At 26.7% G+C, this 15,848-nt stretch overlaps 3 protein-coding genes across 4 annotated transcripts in view; all 3 read right to left on the bottom strand.

Moving 5' to 3' along the window:
• The window catches only part of LOC100215790 (peptidyl-prolyl cis-trans isomerase D), a 51,837-nt gene extending 41,986 nt beyond the window's left edge, over positions 1 to 9,851 (bottom strand). Inside the window, exon 1 of the mRNA XM_065813405.1 lies at positions 9,747 to 9,851. Coding sequence (XP_065669477.1) covers positions 9,747 to 9,804 — 58 coding nt within the window. The 5' untranslated portion in view covers positions 9,805 to 9,851. The remainder of the gene's footprint in view (positions 1 to 9,746) is intronic.
• Positions 9,852 to 10,520: 669 nt separating this feature from the next.
• Positions 10,521 to 15,848, bottom strand: part of LOC101235082 (CDK5 and ABL1 enzyme substrate 1) — an 87,166-nt gene continuing 81,838 nt past the window's right edge. For both annotated transcript variants that reach the window (XM_065813403.1, XM_065813401.1), the window contains one exon: positions 10,521 to 11,838. In XM_065813403.1, coding sequence (XP_065669475.1) covers positions 11,835 to 11,838 — 4 coding nt within the window. In that variant the 3' untranslated portion in view covers positions 10,521 to 11,834. The remainder of the gene's footprint in view (positions 11,839 to 15,848) is intronic.
• On the bottom strand, positions 10,564 to 11,799 carry LOC100208288 (heparin sulfate O-sulfotransferase). The gene has a single exon (XM_065813404.1). The coding sequence runs from the start codon at positions 11,797 to 11,799 to the stop codon at positions 10,822 to 10,824; it is 978 nt and encodes a 325-aa protein (XP_065669476.1). The 3' UTR covers positions 10,564 to 10,821.

The raw sequence follows: 15,848 nt of genomic DNA, 5'->3' as shown, positions 1-15,848 counted from the left end.
ATTTATATATATATATATATATATATATATATATATATATATATATATATATATATATATATATATATATATATATATATATATATATATATATATATATATATTAGTATTATAATTTATGGTCTTTTAGTGTTACGAAGGCTTGGGCAGGGGCAGTTGATTCGATTCTATTATCAAGGTTTATTTTTTTAGCAATACTTTGCGCTTCTAAATTAGAAAATTTTGAAAATGACCTATTACATTTAATTAAAACAATCAAGTTTCGCCCTATAAAAAACGAATTTCAAACAGAATTAAAGTTAGATGTTAAAAAAATTACATCAAACCCTAATATTTTGGTTTTTGCTGATAAAACAAATAATATTTACCAACTCACAACAGAAAACTATGAAAAAATTTTACGCGACAATATTACTAGTTCTTATGAAAAAGCCCCTAAAAATTTGGAAAAAGCAATTAATTTAGAAGCGCAAAGAATTGCTAAAAAAATAAACCTTGATAATAGAATCGAATCAACTGCCCCTGCCCAAGCCTTCGTAACACTAAAAGACCATAAACCAAATTTTCAAAACAAACTTCCTTGTAGGTTATTGGTTCCCTCAAAAAGTGAGATTGGACATGTAAGCAAAATTAAATTGGACAAAATTAATAATATTCTTAGAAATAAATTAAATTTGCAACAGTGGAAAAATACCACTGATGTTATAAATTGGTTCTCCATAATCGAAAATAAAAATGACTGTACATTTATTCAATTTGACATTAATGATTTTTACCCCTCAATAACCGCAGATATTTTAGATAAGACTATTAAATTTGCAAAAAGCCACACAGCTATTCCTGATGACACAACCCGTATAATAAAACATTGTAGAAAAACCTTACTTTATTTTAATAAGGAAACTTGGAAAAAGAAAAACATACATGACTGCTTTGATGTAACAATGGGCAGTTATGATGGAGCAGAAATTTGTGAATTTGTTGGACTATATATTTTGGATTTGTTAAGTAAAATAATCAATATAAAAGATTTAGGCCTTTATCGCGACGATGGTTTAATAGTAATGCGTAGAAAATCTGGTCCACAGCTCAACAAAATTAGAAAAGATATTATAAAAAAGTTTTAAAAATATTGGCTTTCAAATCGAAATAAACATAAATTTAAAAATTGTGAATTTTCTTGATGTCACATTTAACCTCTCTGAAAATTCATATAAGCCTTTCAAAAAACCAAACGATGAACTATTATATATTAACATTAACTCTAACCATCCACCCCAAGTTCTAAAACAAATCCTGATTTCAATTAATAACAGACTAAACCAAAACTCTTCAAATGAAAATGTATTCAATTCCTCTAAACGAATATTTGAAGATGCCCTAAAAAAAAGTGGTTTTGAAAATTTTGAACTAAAATTTGACCCTGAAAAGAATACAAAAAAACGAAATAGAACTAGAAATGTAATTTGGTTCAACCCCCCATATAGCAAAAATGTTTCTACTAACTTAGGAAAAGTGTTTTTAAAATTGGTCGATAAGCATTTCCTGCGATATAATAAATTACATAAAATTTTTAATCGAAATACAATTAAAGTTAGCTACAGTTGCACAAAAAATATGGAAAGAATTATAAAAGGTCACAATAAGGCTTTGTTAAACAAAAAAGAAATCCTAAATGGAAAAACTACAGAAAATTGTAATTGTAAACAAAAAATCAATTGTCCAATGAGTGGAAGTTGTTTAAAAAATGTGGTATATAAATGTGTTGTTTCCTCTAAGAATGTACCTGATAAACAATATATTGGCATAACAGAGGGTGAATGGAAAAACGTTTTGCCAATCATAAGCAATCTTTAAAGAATAAAAAGTATTCAAAAGACACCATGCTGTCAAAATATATATGCGAATTAAAAGAAAAAAATATTGATGATTTTATACTGAATTGGTCTATCCTTAAAACAGCGCCTGCATATAACAATATTTCCAAAAAATGCATACTATGCCTACAAGAAAAACTTGAAATAATTACACATGCAAATCAAGAATGCTTATTAAACAAAAGATCGGAATTATTTCTAAATGTAGGCACGAAAATAAGTTTCTCCTAAAAAACTATAATAATAAATGAGTTCTAATAATATTTACATTAACTACCCTTTTTAAAAAAATATTTTAAAAAAATAGCATAAGTAATCATTTCTAAAGAATTCTTTTTATAATAGTGTCAGCAAATTCCACAAATGTGTGAAAATTTACAGTAGTTAAGACATTTGCAACTTCCTGTAATTTAATTTTTGGTATAAATTGAAGTTTTATTAATTTGATCATCCATTTCTGATGAATCTTTGTCGATGAAACACTGTGTTAAATGGAAAAAATCTTTGTTAAGTGATTTTCTACTACTAATATAATTGCTCTGTTCTTTTAAGAACATTGAGCACTCTGTTGTGTAGAATACTTTTTAAAGTTGTTTAAATATATATATATATATATATATATATATATATATATATATATATATATATATATATATATATATATATATATATATATATATATATATTATAGTGACCCAAAAATGCAAAAAAAAAAAATTTAGCTAAGGTGTCCTTTGGATTTTGCCACATAGTATGAGTTCCAAGGCAAAATTTTAAGTATGCTGGATGTTTGTAACAAGTTACAAGTAAAAATCCATTTTTACAATGAATTAGCATTTTTATTTTATAAACAGGTATACTTTACATGTTTATATAATATAATAATATCTTGTACATTGTATAAGATATTGATATGATTATTTCAGAGATAATAAATAATACATGTAATATAATGTTAAAATTAATTCATTTAACGAATTTCAGCAGAAAGCTTTTTCCTGTTCAAGCTTATGTAACAGAGGAAATAGTAGATTAATGTTGATGTACAATAAAAATACTTTTGTTTATTTTTATTCATATTATTTTATTCATAATCATATTAACATTGCCCACAAACTTATCTCCCCCTCTTATTCTTACCCTAAATCCTAGGATCCCACCATCCCACTACTACTGTCTGCCATTAAGTTCTTATTATATTAATACTCAATATACTTGCACAAGAAGCATAAAACAAGAACTTTTCATGATATGCTTTTCATAAAAGTATTCATGTAGCAATCATGTTATATTTATTGAGAAGTGTTCTAGTGATTGATAATGTGAGCTAACATAGCTATAATTAAAATTGTTTCTTGTTAAAGCCCTAAGGAAGTAAAATTGTTTTCATAGGTTATAGGATTTCATTCTTTTTTTTTTAATTTTTATAATGTAAGAGTGTTGTTTTACACTAAAATACTCTTATGAACAGTATTTTTATTTATATATCATTAGATAAAGTTTCTTATGTAACTTCTAAAGAAAATTTAAAAAAAAATTATATAAGAATAAAAAACTTAAAGAAACTACTCAAAAATGCTTCCTCCACTAGAATGGAGGAAGCTAGATATTCTTCCTACATTGTAGTGGAGGACACATTTTTAAGTAGCTTTCTAAATATTATCAAGTATGTATTAAGTATAGTTGGTTTATTTGCTCTCTTTAAGTTTTAAAGAGAATAAACCTACTGTACTTAATACATACTTGAAAAAAAACAATGCCAAATATCATAGAGGCTAATTGATAAAACAGAACTCCTCAAACTAATCTTATCTGAGAAAAAAAACTGTTATATTTAAATGCATTAAATATTTGTAGTCAAAAATTTTCAGGATGGAAGTGAATGGCAAACAATAAATAATCCCTTTGGAAAATATTTTTTTTTTTGGAATTTCCAAAATTTGTTTTTGAACTGCTCAAAAATGTCAAACATAGCTGGTATACAACAGCAAATTTTTATACATGACATTAAACATCTTATAATTGATGTCGATACTTATCAAACAAGATGTTGATAGCAATCTCATTTTGATGGACAAATGCAAATTAAATACAGCTAAATCAAAAAAAAAAAAATTTATTTACAGATTATGCAACGTAAGTTACTTGGTATTTAAATACTGTTTTTCAAGGTGTATGGTGTCAGTGTATTTTCAAGGTGTATGGTGTCAGTGTATTTTCAAGGTGTATGGTGTCAGTGTATTTTTTATATTTGTAGTATTGGTACAAATTTAAGAAACACAATGTGGTGACACCCCATTAAAAAAAACATGACAACATATTTGTAAATTGGTAATGAGGCTTTCGCAGTAAATTGTAGAATTAGCTGATGCATCAATTCTTAAAGATGCTTGTGAAGATATGTAACTGAAGATATGTAACTGAAGATATGTAACTGAAGATATGTTACTGAAGATATGTAACTGAAGATATGTAATTGAAGATATGGTAAACAAAAAAATCATCTTACTTGCCCTAGGCTTAATGACAAATTTGATCAGACAAATTGAAAAAATAAAATTATACTCTCACCTCAAGAGGAATCAAAAAATCCATTAAAATATTTGCTTATAGAACAACTAGTGGTACTACTGCATTAGTTCAAAGTTAGCCTTAACTAAATTTAGGTTTTCTGAATTGTGTCCGAATTAATTTCAACGTTTTCCGAAAGAGTATATTTTACTGATCACTATGTATATAGTCCATCAAATCAGAAAACTCCTATTAAGTAATTATGGCATTTTTAAAATTTTTTCTCATCTTTTTTGTCTTTTAGGACCACCTTTAATTCGCCATTTTTTCTGCCACAAATTTAATTGCAAAAGACAATCATAAAACAAATTTTGTTTAGAAAAATGTTAAGAATCGGTAAATCACATCCTCAGACTATTTTAGATCATCAAAAGAACAGAGAAAAAGTATGTCTTTTTTGTGGTCGCAAATGTCATATGAAAATAAACAGCCAAAGCCATATAATTTCTAAATTTCAGAGCTGTTTTTCGGATTATAACATTGCTGATGATCGATACCTTACTGGATTGCGTCTAAGGTTGGTATACTTAATGATTTTTAAATAAATAAATATATATAAAAAGTATAAATGTCATAAACGTAAAACCATTTACATAACTAAAAAATTGGATACCTTGTTGAACTCAAAGAAATAAGATTTGATAAATGAATCAAATCTCATTTTACTTGGTACTAGCATATCTTTATCTATTTAAGGTGTAGGGGTATAGTTGAAAGAATAAATGTTGTTGATCTCAAGCAGAAAATTAATTTTGACATTGACTGGTCGAAGATGACTAACCTGGCTAAAACACGAAATGAGTTAAATGTTATTTTATTTGTATATCTGTTGTAAAGAAATATAAAATTATAATCTTTTATATAATTTCAAAAAACTAAAAATTTGCAACTGTGAAATATGCAAAATTGCAAGAACACAGGAAAGGATACCCAAGAGAAAATCTGGTATAAAGAGCTTTAAAACGGTAGCTATTAGTCCGCGGTATAGTTCTTGTCTGACTAAAGTTAAAAGAGGATTGCATCATAAATGCAATGCAACAACGCTCAGGTAGAAAACGTTTTTATAACTTTGATTATTTGATTGTGAAAGGTTGTATACTATGTTCTATAGAAAACAAGTTTGTAGATGTAATTTTTTTTTTTCAGAAACAACATATCAGCTTCATCCGGATATCAAGGTATTAGAAAAACCGTATTAATTTGCGTTACTAATAGAGAGATAAGTAAAAGAAATGTTAAGAATAATAAATCAAAAATGATAATTTTAATTTAAAAAAACCTTTGTAAGCTTTTGAACCTATAACCTTTTTAACAATGTAAAGTTGTCGAAACTTTTTTCATTCAGTCTCCATAGCTTTGTAACTAATTTAGATGTCAAGGAACAAATGGCTTCTCACGTTATTAAAGAAAAGCTATGTAGTGAAAGTGGTAACACCATTTCATTGAAGACAGGAGGTGGTAAACTGAAACTATTTATCAGATCTGAGAATACTCCAAAAACAATCAATTTTACTCACAAAAATCTTTTTTATATTCAGAATTCTCTTCCCTTAAGTAATCATCAAATGATAAAACTTGCTAATATGATAAGGTAAAATCACAATACTAATACAAATTTAATTTTGCACAATAAAATGATGCAATATTTGGAGTAAAACTTATTATATAAAAAAATTAATATTTATGAAGTTGTTTAAAAAAGAAAAAACGCTGTAGAACCTGGACCAAAAGATTATGTCTCTGATTTGGACAGTTATCTTCTCTCATTATTTACCGAAGAAAATATTTTATTTGAATTTAAAAACAAAGATAAAACTTAGGAATATAAAAATATTACAGTAGCGTACTGCAATGATGTTACTCTTTTTGTTAAACTACTCCTGGATCTTAAATATGTTGATTCTAAGAATCAGTTGCTAAAAATTGCTGTTGACGGAGATAGTGGTTTTATCAAATTTTGTTTAAATATAGGTAATCTCAATGAAATTTTTAAAATTACGGCAAAGTTGAAATAGATTACCTTAAAACAAAACCGGTAACAGCTTGCAGGTCTTTATATAAAAATGGTCTTAAAAAAATATTTAAAAATTTGTCAGTAAATGCTTCATTTCTTTTTCTGGTAGCTCCAGAAATCCCAGAAAAATATTTAAACATTAAAATATTATTTGAAAAATTAAATCTTGAAAAAGTTGAGCACATTGGGGTATGCGACATAAAATTTAGTCAAATTCTGACAGGTATATCTCCAAGTAGCAGTTCTATTCATCCCTGTTATATATGTGAGTGGGATAGAAGAGAAACTTGGACAAATGCATACAGAACTTTTGAGAGTTGTCAAAACAACTATACAAAATTCAAAGAATCTGGTTGAAAACCTAAGTGTGCACAACATTTTAAGAATTGTGCCAATTCTTAAAATGTTAACCAATATCAAAATATTAAAAGCCTGCTATAAAAATTTGATGCTGGATCACAGTATTACTTTAACACCAAAATTTCATATCCTGTTCAATCATGTATCTGAATTCTGCAAAACAATAAAAATGGGCCTTGGAGTTTATTCGGAGCAATCAGGAGAAAGTGTTCACTACCTCTTCAAAACTGCCTCGTGGAACCGGTACAAGGTGTCCGCAAATAATTTTAATTATGGACATAATTTGGTAAGGGCATAAAGTTCTTATAATGGAAAACATCTTGATTCTCTTGGACATGTTAATCTAAATGTTGATATTTTTTAGTGATTCAATTCAAGAAAAAATAGTTTTTAATTTTATATTTGTAAATATTTTGATGATTTAAAACATTCCGATTATGTGATTATTTACTCTTAAACTATGTAGTATAACACAATACCATCTGTTTTATTCATTTCCAATAAATTGTCTGTAACTTTTACAATAAAATTTTGAATGAAAACATGGCAGACCAAAAAATGGCAAAAAACACTTGCAAAAAAAAGTGCAAAATAAAAGGTGCGAAAAAATCTTTAAAGTGCCATAATTACTTAATAGGAATTTTTTGATTTAATGGACTATATACATAGTGATCAGTAAACTATACTTTTTCAGAAAACGTTGAAATTAATTTGGACATAATTCAGAAAACCTAAATTTAGTTAAGGCTAACCGTGAGTTCTTGCTATCGCAATATAGCAGTTTAGAAAGTATACAGGCTGTTATTTTTAATAATACCACTACCAATGCTGAAGCAATAAGCTTAGTGGCTTTAAAAAGAAAACTACATCTCATTGGACGCTACATCAAAGCATCTTCCTTAAGGAGCTCTTTTTAAAAAAAGCTGACTTTTTGGAAAAAAAGTTGATAAAAATATTCAAATAAAAAATTAATTTTGGTTTGAGTGTGTTAGTCCATAATCCAAAAGAAATGCTAAATAGATTTTATTTGCAATAAACTGTTTAAATATTGCAAAATTTTTCAGTAACAATGAACTATAAAAAATTAGACTTCTCAACAAAGTGATTGACTATTCATATATTTTAAAGTAAAACAAGATTTTTAAAACAAATCAAATTAATAAATTATAATAATGAATATTTATCTAAAAATAATTTAAAACTTTCTGTTGATTTGATACTTTGAAATCACTAAATTTAAAACAAAAGTTTAATCACTGATTTTAAAATATAAGTTGAATCACTGATTTTAAAATAAAAGTTGAATCACTGATTTTAAAATAAAAGTTGAATCACTGATTTTAAAATAAAAGTTGAATCACTGATTTTAAAATAAAAGTTGAATCACTGATTTTAAAATAAAAGTTGAATCACTGATTTTAAAATAAAAGTTGAATCACTGATTTTGAAATAAAAGTTGAATCACTGATTTTAAAATAAAAGTTGAATCACTAATTTAAAAAAAAATGTTGAATCACTGATTTCAAAATAAAAGTTGAATCACTGATTTTAAAATAAAAGTTGAATCACTAATTTAAAAAAAAATGTTGAATCACTGATTTCAAAATAAAAGTTGAATCACTAATTTAAAAAAAAATGTTGAATTGATTTTAATTAAGATTGCTTATTTTACAAAAAAAAACTAAGAAAAGAAAATTTTATAATAACATTGTAATTTGCTGCTAATTTTAATGATTAAGTTTATTTACTTTTTGAGTTTATTATATATTAATAAACATTAAATTCAAGAAAATAGTAATAATAGAAAATAACTAGTATTTTGAATAACTTTAAAAAAAACTTTTATGAAACTGTTTAATCTTTACATTATTACAAATCATTACATCATTAGCAATGAAAAAATTATTAAACTTGTCATTTAAAAAAAAATAGCTGATATATAAGTACAACATATTAATCCCATCTAGAATCAGCTTTAATCACTTGTTGAATTTCTTTTCATTTTAATTAAAAATAATTGAAAACATTTAAATGGCAAAAACAATGGGAAGTTACTATAAACTACTTTTCAACAAAAAAAACTTTAATTGCATAAACTAATAAGGACATATATATGTTACGACACCCAACAATATTTCCTAATGAAGAAATATATATATAAACATTTTTTAAAAAAATGATTTTCTATTTCATAAATGAACTTTTGCTTAAAAAAAAAAAAAAAGAATAAACTCATATAAATAATGGAAACTTTTGCGTAAAAAAAAAAGAAAAGGAAAAGACCACATATTTTCTTAAATAAAAAAAAAATGAATACCCAAAAATTAAAATACGAAATAAATATATATCTAATATGATATATCTATTAATTATATATTTATTACTCTTACTTGGTAACACTTTCTAAAACTTGTATATACGTATGCATGTATATATACATTCACAGGGGCTATTCTAGGAAAAAAATTTGGGCATCAGTACCCTACAGGAGAAAATTAGTGGAAATATGGCATTTTTTCATGAAAAAAACTATATTTGTTGTAAAAAATGGAAAATGCTGTCAAAAACAGTATTTGGTAAACGAAAACAAGAAAAAAAAAAAGTCTAGAATAGCCCCTGATTCATACATATATATATATATATATATATATATATATATATATATATATATATATATATATATATATATATATATATATATATATATATATATATATGTATTTTGTTATTTCTTTATTTCAACCATTATATGGTAGTTTTATTTATTACAATAATTTTCTTCAAGACAATCTTGTTTTTTCAAAGTTTTATTAAAAAATAGACATTTTATATAGTCTATTAAAATAAAAATAGACTATACAAAAAATAAGCAATAAAATATACATAAAGATAGCTATTATATAATATATGGTTAAAGATACTACCTTTATCACCACCGATAGATATATCAAAAAAAACTCTGTGCTTATCCATATCAGACATAATTTAAAGTTTCTGTTGATTAAAAGCTAAGTAAATTGAAAATAAAAGTTATACAATTATAAATATATTATTAAAAACTGAAAGGATATCAAAAGTTGTTAATATATCAAAAAACTGAAAGGATATCAAAAGTTGTTAATATATCAAAAAACTGAAAGGATATCAAAAGTTGTTAATATATCAAAAAACTGAAAGGATATCAAAAGTTGTTAATATATCAAAAAACTGAAAGGATATCAAAAGTTGTTAATATATCAAAAAACTGAAAGGATATCAAAAGTTGTTAATGTATCAAAAAACTGAAAAGATATCAAAAGTTGTTAATATATCAAAAACTGAAAGGATATCAAAAGTTGTTAATATATCAAAAACTGTTGGCATAAACATAACATTAAAAAGCAGTATTTTAGATTAATTTATAATGATACTATAAAGAAAATAAAATAGATATAGTTATTTAAAAATTAGGAAACAAAAAAAAATGTTAAACCCTTAAAAATGCCTAATACTAAATAAAAATAAATTTTTTTTTAAAAAAAAGCTTTGATCAAAGTTTTTAAAGTTTGACACATTTAAAAAAATTTTTTTCATTAAACAATAATAATGTATGAGGTCTAGAGATGATTCTACGAATAAAATGAGGGGGATAGGGGGTGTGAATCCTTAAAAAGTACCGACTGGTACCTTTACCTTTACATTACACAAAATAATACAGATTCATACAAACATTAGACCATATTATACAGGTTTGTAAAAACATTACACAATATCATAAAGATTCCTACAAATAATATCATACAACCTCTTGAAAACATTACACAATGTTTTAAAGATTCTTACAAGAATTACACAATTTTATACAAACTCTTACAAACATTACACTTATAATGACATAAATCATACAGACTTTTATAAACATTATACAAAATCATCCAGATTTTTACAAATACAACAGCCAATTGAACAATCATACAAATTCTTATTAAATAAAATTAAAACAAAAATAGAAGTAAAAAACTAAATAAATTCAGGTTTAAGTTTACTGAAGGAAAATTGTGTTTCAGTTCTAGAATGAATAAATTCTTGATATGTGGTATCAAAATGTTTTTTCACAAACTGATAAAAATCTTCTTCCATTTGCCAAACTTTAGATTTTTTAAAATGTTCAACAGTTTGTGGCAACAAAGACTTCTTGATTTTAGTTTTGCGTAACTGCACTTGACCATCTTTCAAAAATAATTTTAATGATCCATGGAAAAATCTTGGGAGTATGGATTCAAGGATTTCAATAAAACTATCCATTTTTTCCATTAGACCAACAAGAAAATAATGTTTTTCCAGATTAATTTTTGCATGCAATAAAGCCTTCTCACTACCAGGCTCCCAACAAAAAGCATCTGAACCACAGAAGTATGGTATTTGCATCCATAATTTTGCTTCAGAGCATTCACTACTGTTCAGTTTAACGCAATCATCAAACGATGTCTCATCTCCATGCCGCAAACGTTTTTTATTTGGAAGATATGTATCTCCATACCTAATAAAATAGTAATGAGAAACTGCTCGATCGAGTGGCTTTCTTACAATATTGATATATAAAGGTTGATGCATACCTAATTTAGTAAAATCAAGAAAAGGAAAATGACCAGAGTATATAGCAGGTTTACGGATATTCCATGACGTGACATTTAATGCAAATCTGTATTGATCTAAAAATAAAAACCGATGCGATATCCAAGAAACATTAACATATGCAACACTAAATTTATTTACACTCTGTAATGCATAAAGTAGACTCATAAAACTTGTACTTCCAGTTTTCGGCACACGATTGTATAAAATTATTAAATTATCTTCAAAATTTGAATCATACTTTGCTGTAAGTTTTGTATTGCAATTTTTTATAGTACTAGTAGAATATATCCAAAACAACAATACAATGAATATACACATAAAACAAATAGCTAATAGATATGTACGAAATTTGAATCCCATCTAGAATCAAATACAATCACTTGTTGAAGTTCTTTTCATCTTAATTAAAAAATATCTAAAAATATTTAAATGGCAAAAACAATTGGAAGTTACTATAAATTACTTTTCAACAAGAAAAAAAACTTTAACTGAATAAACTAATAAGGACATATATATGTTACAACCAACAATATTTCATAATAAAGAAATACATATCTTTTAAAAAAATGATTTTCTATATCATAAATAATCTTTTGCTTAAAAAAAAAAAAAAAAGAATATATTGAACATATTAATAATGGAAACTTTTGCGTTAAAAAAAAGAAAGAAAAAAAAAACAAGATAAAAAAGATTAGATAAAAAAAGGAATACCCAGAAATTAAAATATGAAATAATTATATATATATATCAAATATGATATATCTATTAAATATATCTTTATTACTCTTACTTTTTAACACTTTCTAAAACTTGTATATATTTATATATATACACATATACATATACATACATACATATATATATATATATATATATATATATATATATATATATATATATATATAAATATATATATATATATATATATATATATATATATATATATAATAGTATATAAATAATAATATATATATAATAATATATATATAATATAAATAATAATATATATATAATAATATATATATAATAGTATATAAATAATAATAGCATAATAATAATATAAATTAGTATACATCACTTAACAAAAATTTTTATTTAACACTGTGTTTCATCTATAAAGATGAGCAATCAGCTGACAGGTGACAGCACACAGGCAGAATTTTGTTGACAAGTGCCGTTTTGCAGCGGACAAAACAAGTGCAACTTTTTTGGTTTGTTTCATTTTCTTAAGTCTGGTCCGTGTCAACGTCATGGAAGTTTTTTAATAATTAAAGGAAGTATCCAGAAGTTTCCAGAAGTTTCCAGAAGCATGCAGAAGCTTCCAGAAGTTTCCAGAAGAAGCATCTGGAAGCATCCAGTAGCATCCAGAAATATCTAGAAACATTCAGAAGCATCCAGATGCAATCAGAAGCTTCCAGAAGCATCAAAAAGGAGCATCTAGAATCTTCCAGAGCAGGTTCACACATGTTCATTTTAAGAGACATGTAAATCGACATGTATTTCAGTCAGTATATGGAAGTCAATCAGTCAGTATTATCAAGACAGTTTATCGAAGTGAGTTTTATCAAAGTGTTTTATTGAAGAACATCAATACAAGAAGTGAAATACAAAAAGTGTTTCATTACATCAATACAGTCTACATCCAACCAAGACGTTGTGTTCCACAGAGCATTATTGTATCATCACAAGGTAAATGTAACACGGTAAGCCTTGAGAAGCGTGATTATTTATTTCTATTATTTTTATGACTTCAAGTGCAAAAATGGCTCTCTTTTGTATCTCGACTGATGATATCCCTGGATATCATCAGTCGAGATACAAAAGCAATTAGAGCTGCCTGTATCGGACCAAACAATCAGACGACGTGCTGTTGAAGCCGGATTGTTTTCTCGACGCCCTGCAAAGAAACCGCTGATTTCACTAAAAAACCAGAAGAAAAGACTCCTGTTTGCTACATCTCATATTGACTGGAATGTGCAGAAATGGCGAACTGTCCTGTTCAGTGATGAATCAAAGTTCAACATCTTTGGGAGCGATGGCATTTGCCGTGTACGTCGACCGGCCGGAAAACGCCTCAATTTACGTTACTGCTATAAGACCGTGAAGCATGGTGGAGGCAATGTAATGGTCTGGGGGTGTTTTTCTGCTAACGGTCTAGGTCCAATACATCGAAACGATGGAATAATGGACCGTTTCATGTATAAAAATATCCTGAAAGATGTTATGTTACCTCATGCTGAATGGAATATGACAATAAAATGGGTTTTTCAGCAAAACAACGATCCGAAACACACTGCAAAAGTAGTCAAGCAGTGGTTTCAAGACAACCACCTATCGGTGATGGATTGGCCGCCTCAATCTCCGGATCTCAACCCTATCGAGAACTTGTGGGAGATCGTCAACCGCAGAATTAATTGTGAAGGTGTTCATAATAAGGATCAAATGTTTGAACAAATCCAAAAGGCCTGGGCAGCGATTCCACAAAGTTTCATTGATCACCTGATCGAATCTATGCTTTGAAGATGCAAGGCTGTGATCGACAACAAAGGATTCGGCACGAAATATTGATAGCGAAATACAGCTTGGTCAACATTTTGTCGAGTTGCACTTGTTTTGTCCAGAAGGAAATCAACTTTTTTTAATACTTTTGATTAATTTATTAATTTTCGTGTACAAATAATGAACTTTGTGATGAATAAAACTTGAAGAACTTTGTCTCTAAACAGTTACATAGTTATTTCTCTAAATTGAAAAAATGCAGCACTTTTATATAAAGAAACTAAATTAGCATTATTTGGTTGCACTCGTTTTGTCCGATACTCTATATCAGGGTGTCCCAAAAAAAAAAAATTTTTATGATGAATATAAATGTTACAAACAGATTCAAACAACTTTATTCAAATAATTTATAATAATAAACATTATGCAAATAGATTTGTAACTTATAGTTACTTTTTATCTATAGATATAATAGCATATATAAAAACATTCGATCAGTTATGAGCAGTTATATATATTTTTATCTATAGATATAATAGCATATATAAAAATATTCGATCAGTTATGAGCAATAGTAAATTGAGGAAAAATGATAAGAAGTTTAATAGTATTGTTGGTAAATTATTACCTACCCATGAAGCAAAGATGTATAGTCAACTACCAACAAATGGAGATGTTGTACGCCATTATCTTTATCTTACAAGATTTGATTTGAAATTAACTATTAAAAAAGAAGTTGCATCTGTAGTTTGGGAAAAAGTTAATGTTTTTTGGAAAATGGCAGGAACTCTTACAAAACAGAAGAAAGATATTGTTAGAATGATACTGTATCTGATTCATCTTAGAGAGAACTTTATTTTAAATGCAAAAAAAAAAGTTATGCAGCTCAACTTCTGAGTTTTACTAATAAACTGTTATCTTTGTTAGATATTGCAGCATAAAATGCAAAAAATTTGATAAAAAAAGATACCTCGCATAGTGTCAATAGTCAGATCTCAGATATAGATTTTCTCTCAGATCAGCGTCACTTAAAAAAGAAATTTTTGGGCCCATTAGACAAGAGTTATGCTATGAAAGTGAAAAGAAAGGAGAAAAAAGAGAAACATAAAATCAAGGCTATTGAAAAAGAAAAATCTAGAAAACAAAACATAAAAGAAAAAAGTTTTAATGTATTGGCAGCATTTGATAATGAAGACAAAATTCCTGATAAAAATGAAGAAAGTGCTAGACAGAAAAAAAAGATCAAGACATTAGAAAACCCTAAAGTTTCCTTAATGGCTGATAGGTTGAATCTATCCAACAGAGAAAGATCTGAGATCATTTTAGCTGTAGATGAAGCATTAGGTCACAATTTAGATGAAATATCTATCTCAAAAAGCACAGCAAACACATCAGGTAATAAAATTCGACAGCAAGTTTCAGATGATATTAAGAAACATTCATTTCACTCATTTACTCTTCCATTCACTGGGATTCAAAGCTGGTATCTGAGGTCGATGGTAAAGTGGAACATTTGGCTATTGTAGTAACAGGAAAACCAAGCACACCTAAAGGGAAACTGTTGTGTGTATCCAGGATTCTTGATACAGCTGGGCGAAGTCAGGCAACGACTGCCATGAATGCTGTAAAGGCTTGGAAACTAGAAAAAACATTTGTGGCAATGATTTTTGATACAACTCCATCAGATTCAGATTGAATAAATGGTTCTGCAAAGTTAATTGAAGAACACTTTAATAAAAAGTTACTTTGTTGCACCTGCAGACTCAATATTTTTGAAAGAGTTTTGTTTTCTGTTTACTTTTTTTAAGTTTTTGGAGAATGTAAATCTCCAAATTACGAGCCATTTAGACACTTTAAAAATGAGGTATGGCCTAAATTTTCATTAACTTCAGATACTACTTTTAGAAAAA

Source organism: Hydra vulgaris, chromosome 12 (assembly GCF_038396675.1).
Source record: "Hydra vulgaris chromosome 12, alternate assembly HydraT2T_AEP".
Classification (NCBI taxonomy): domain Eukaryota; kingdom Metazoa; phylum Cnidaria; class Hydrozoa; order Anthoathecata; family Hydridae; genus Hydra; species Hydra vulgaris.
Note: the sequence above shows the minus strand (reverse complement) of the source record. Positions and strands in the feature narration are given on the sequence as shown.

What these genes read in the sequence shown, in the direction of transcription:
- LOC100208288 (XM_065813404.1), bottom strand. Translation starts at nt 11,799, where the DNA reads ATGGGATTCAAATTTCGTACATATCTATTAGCTATTTGTTTTATGTGT.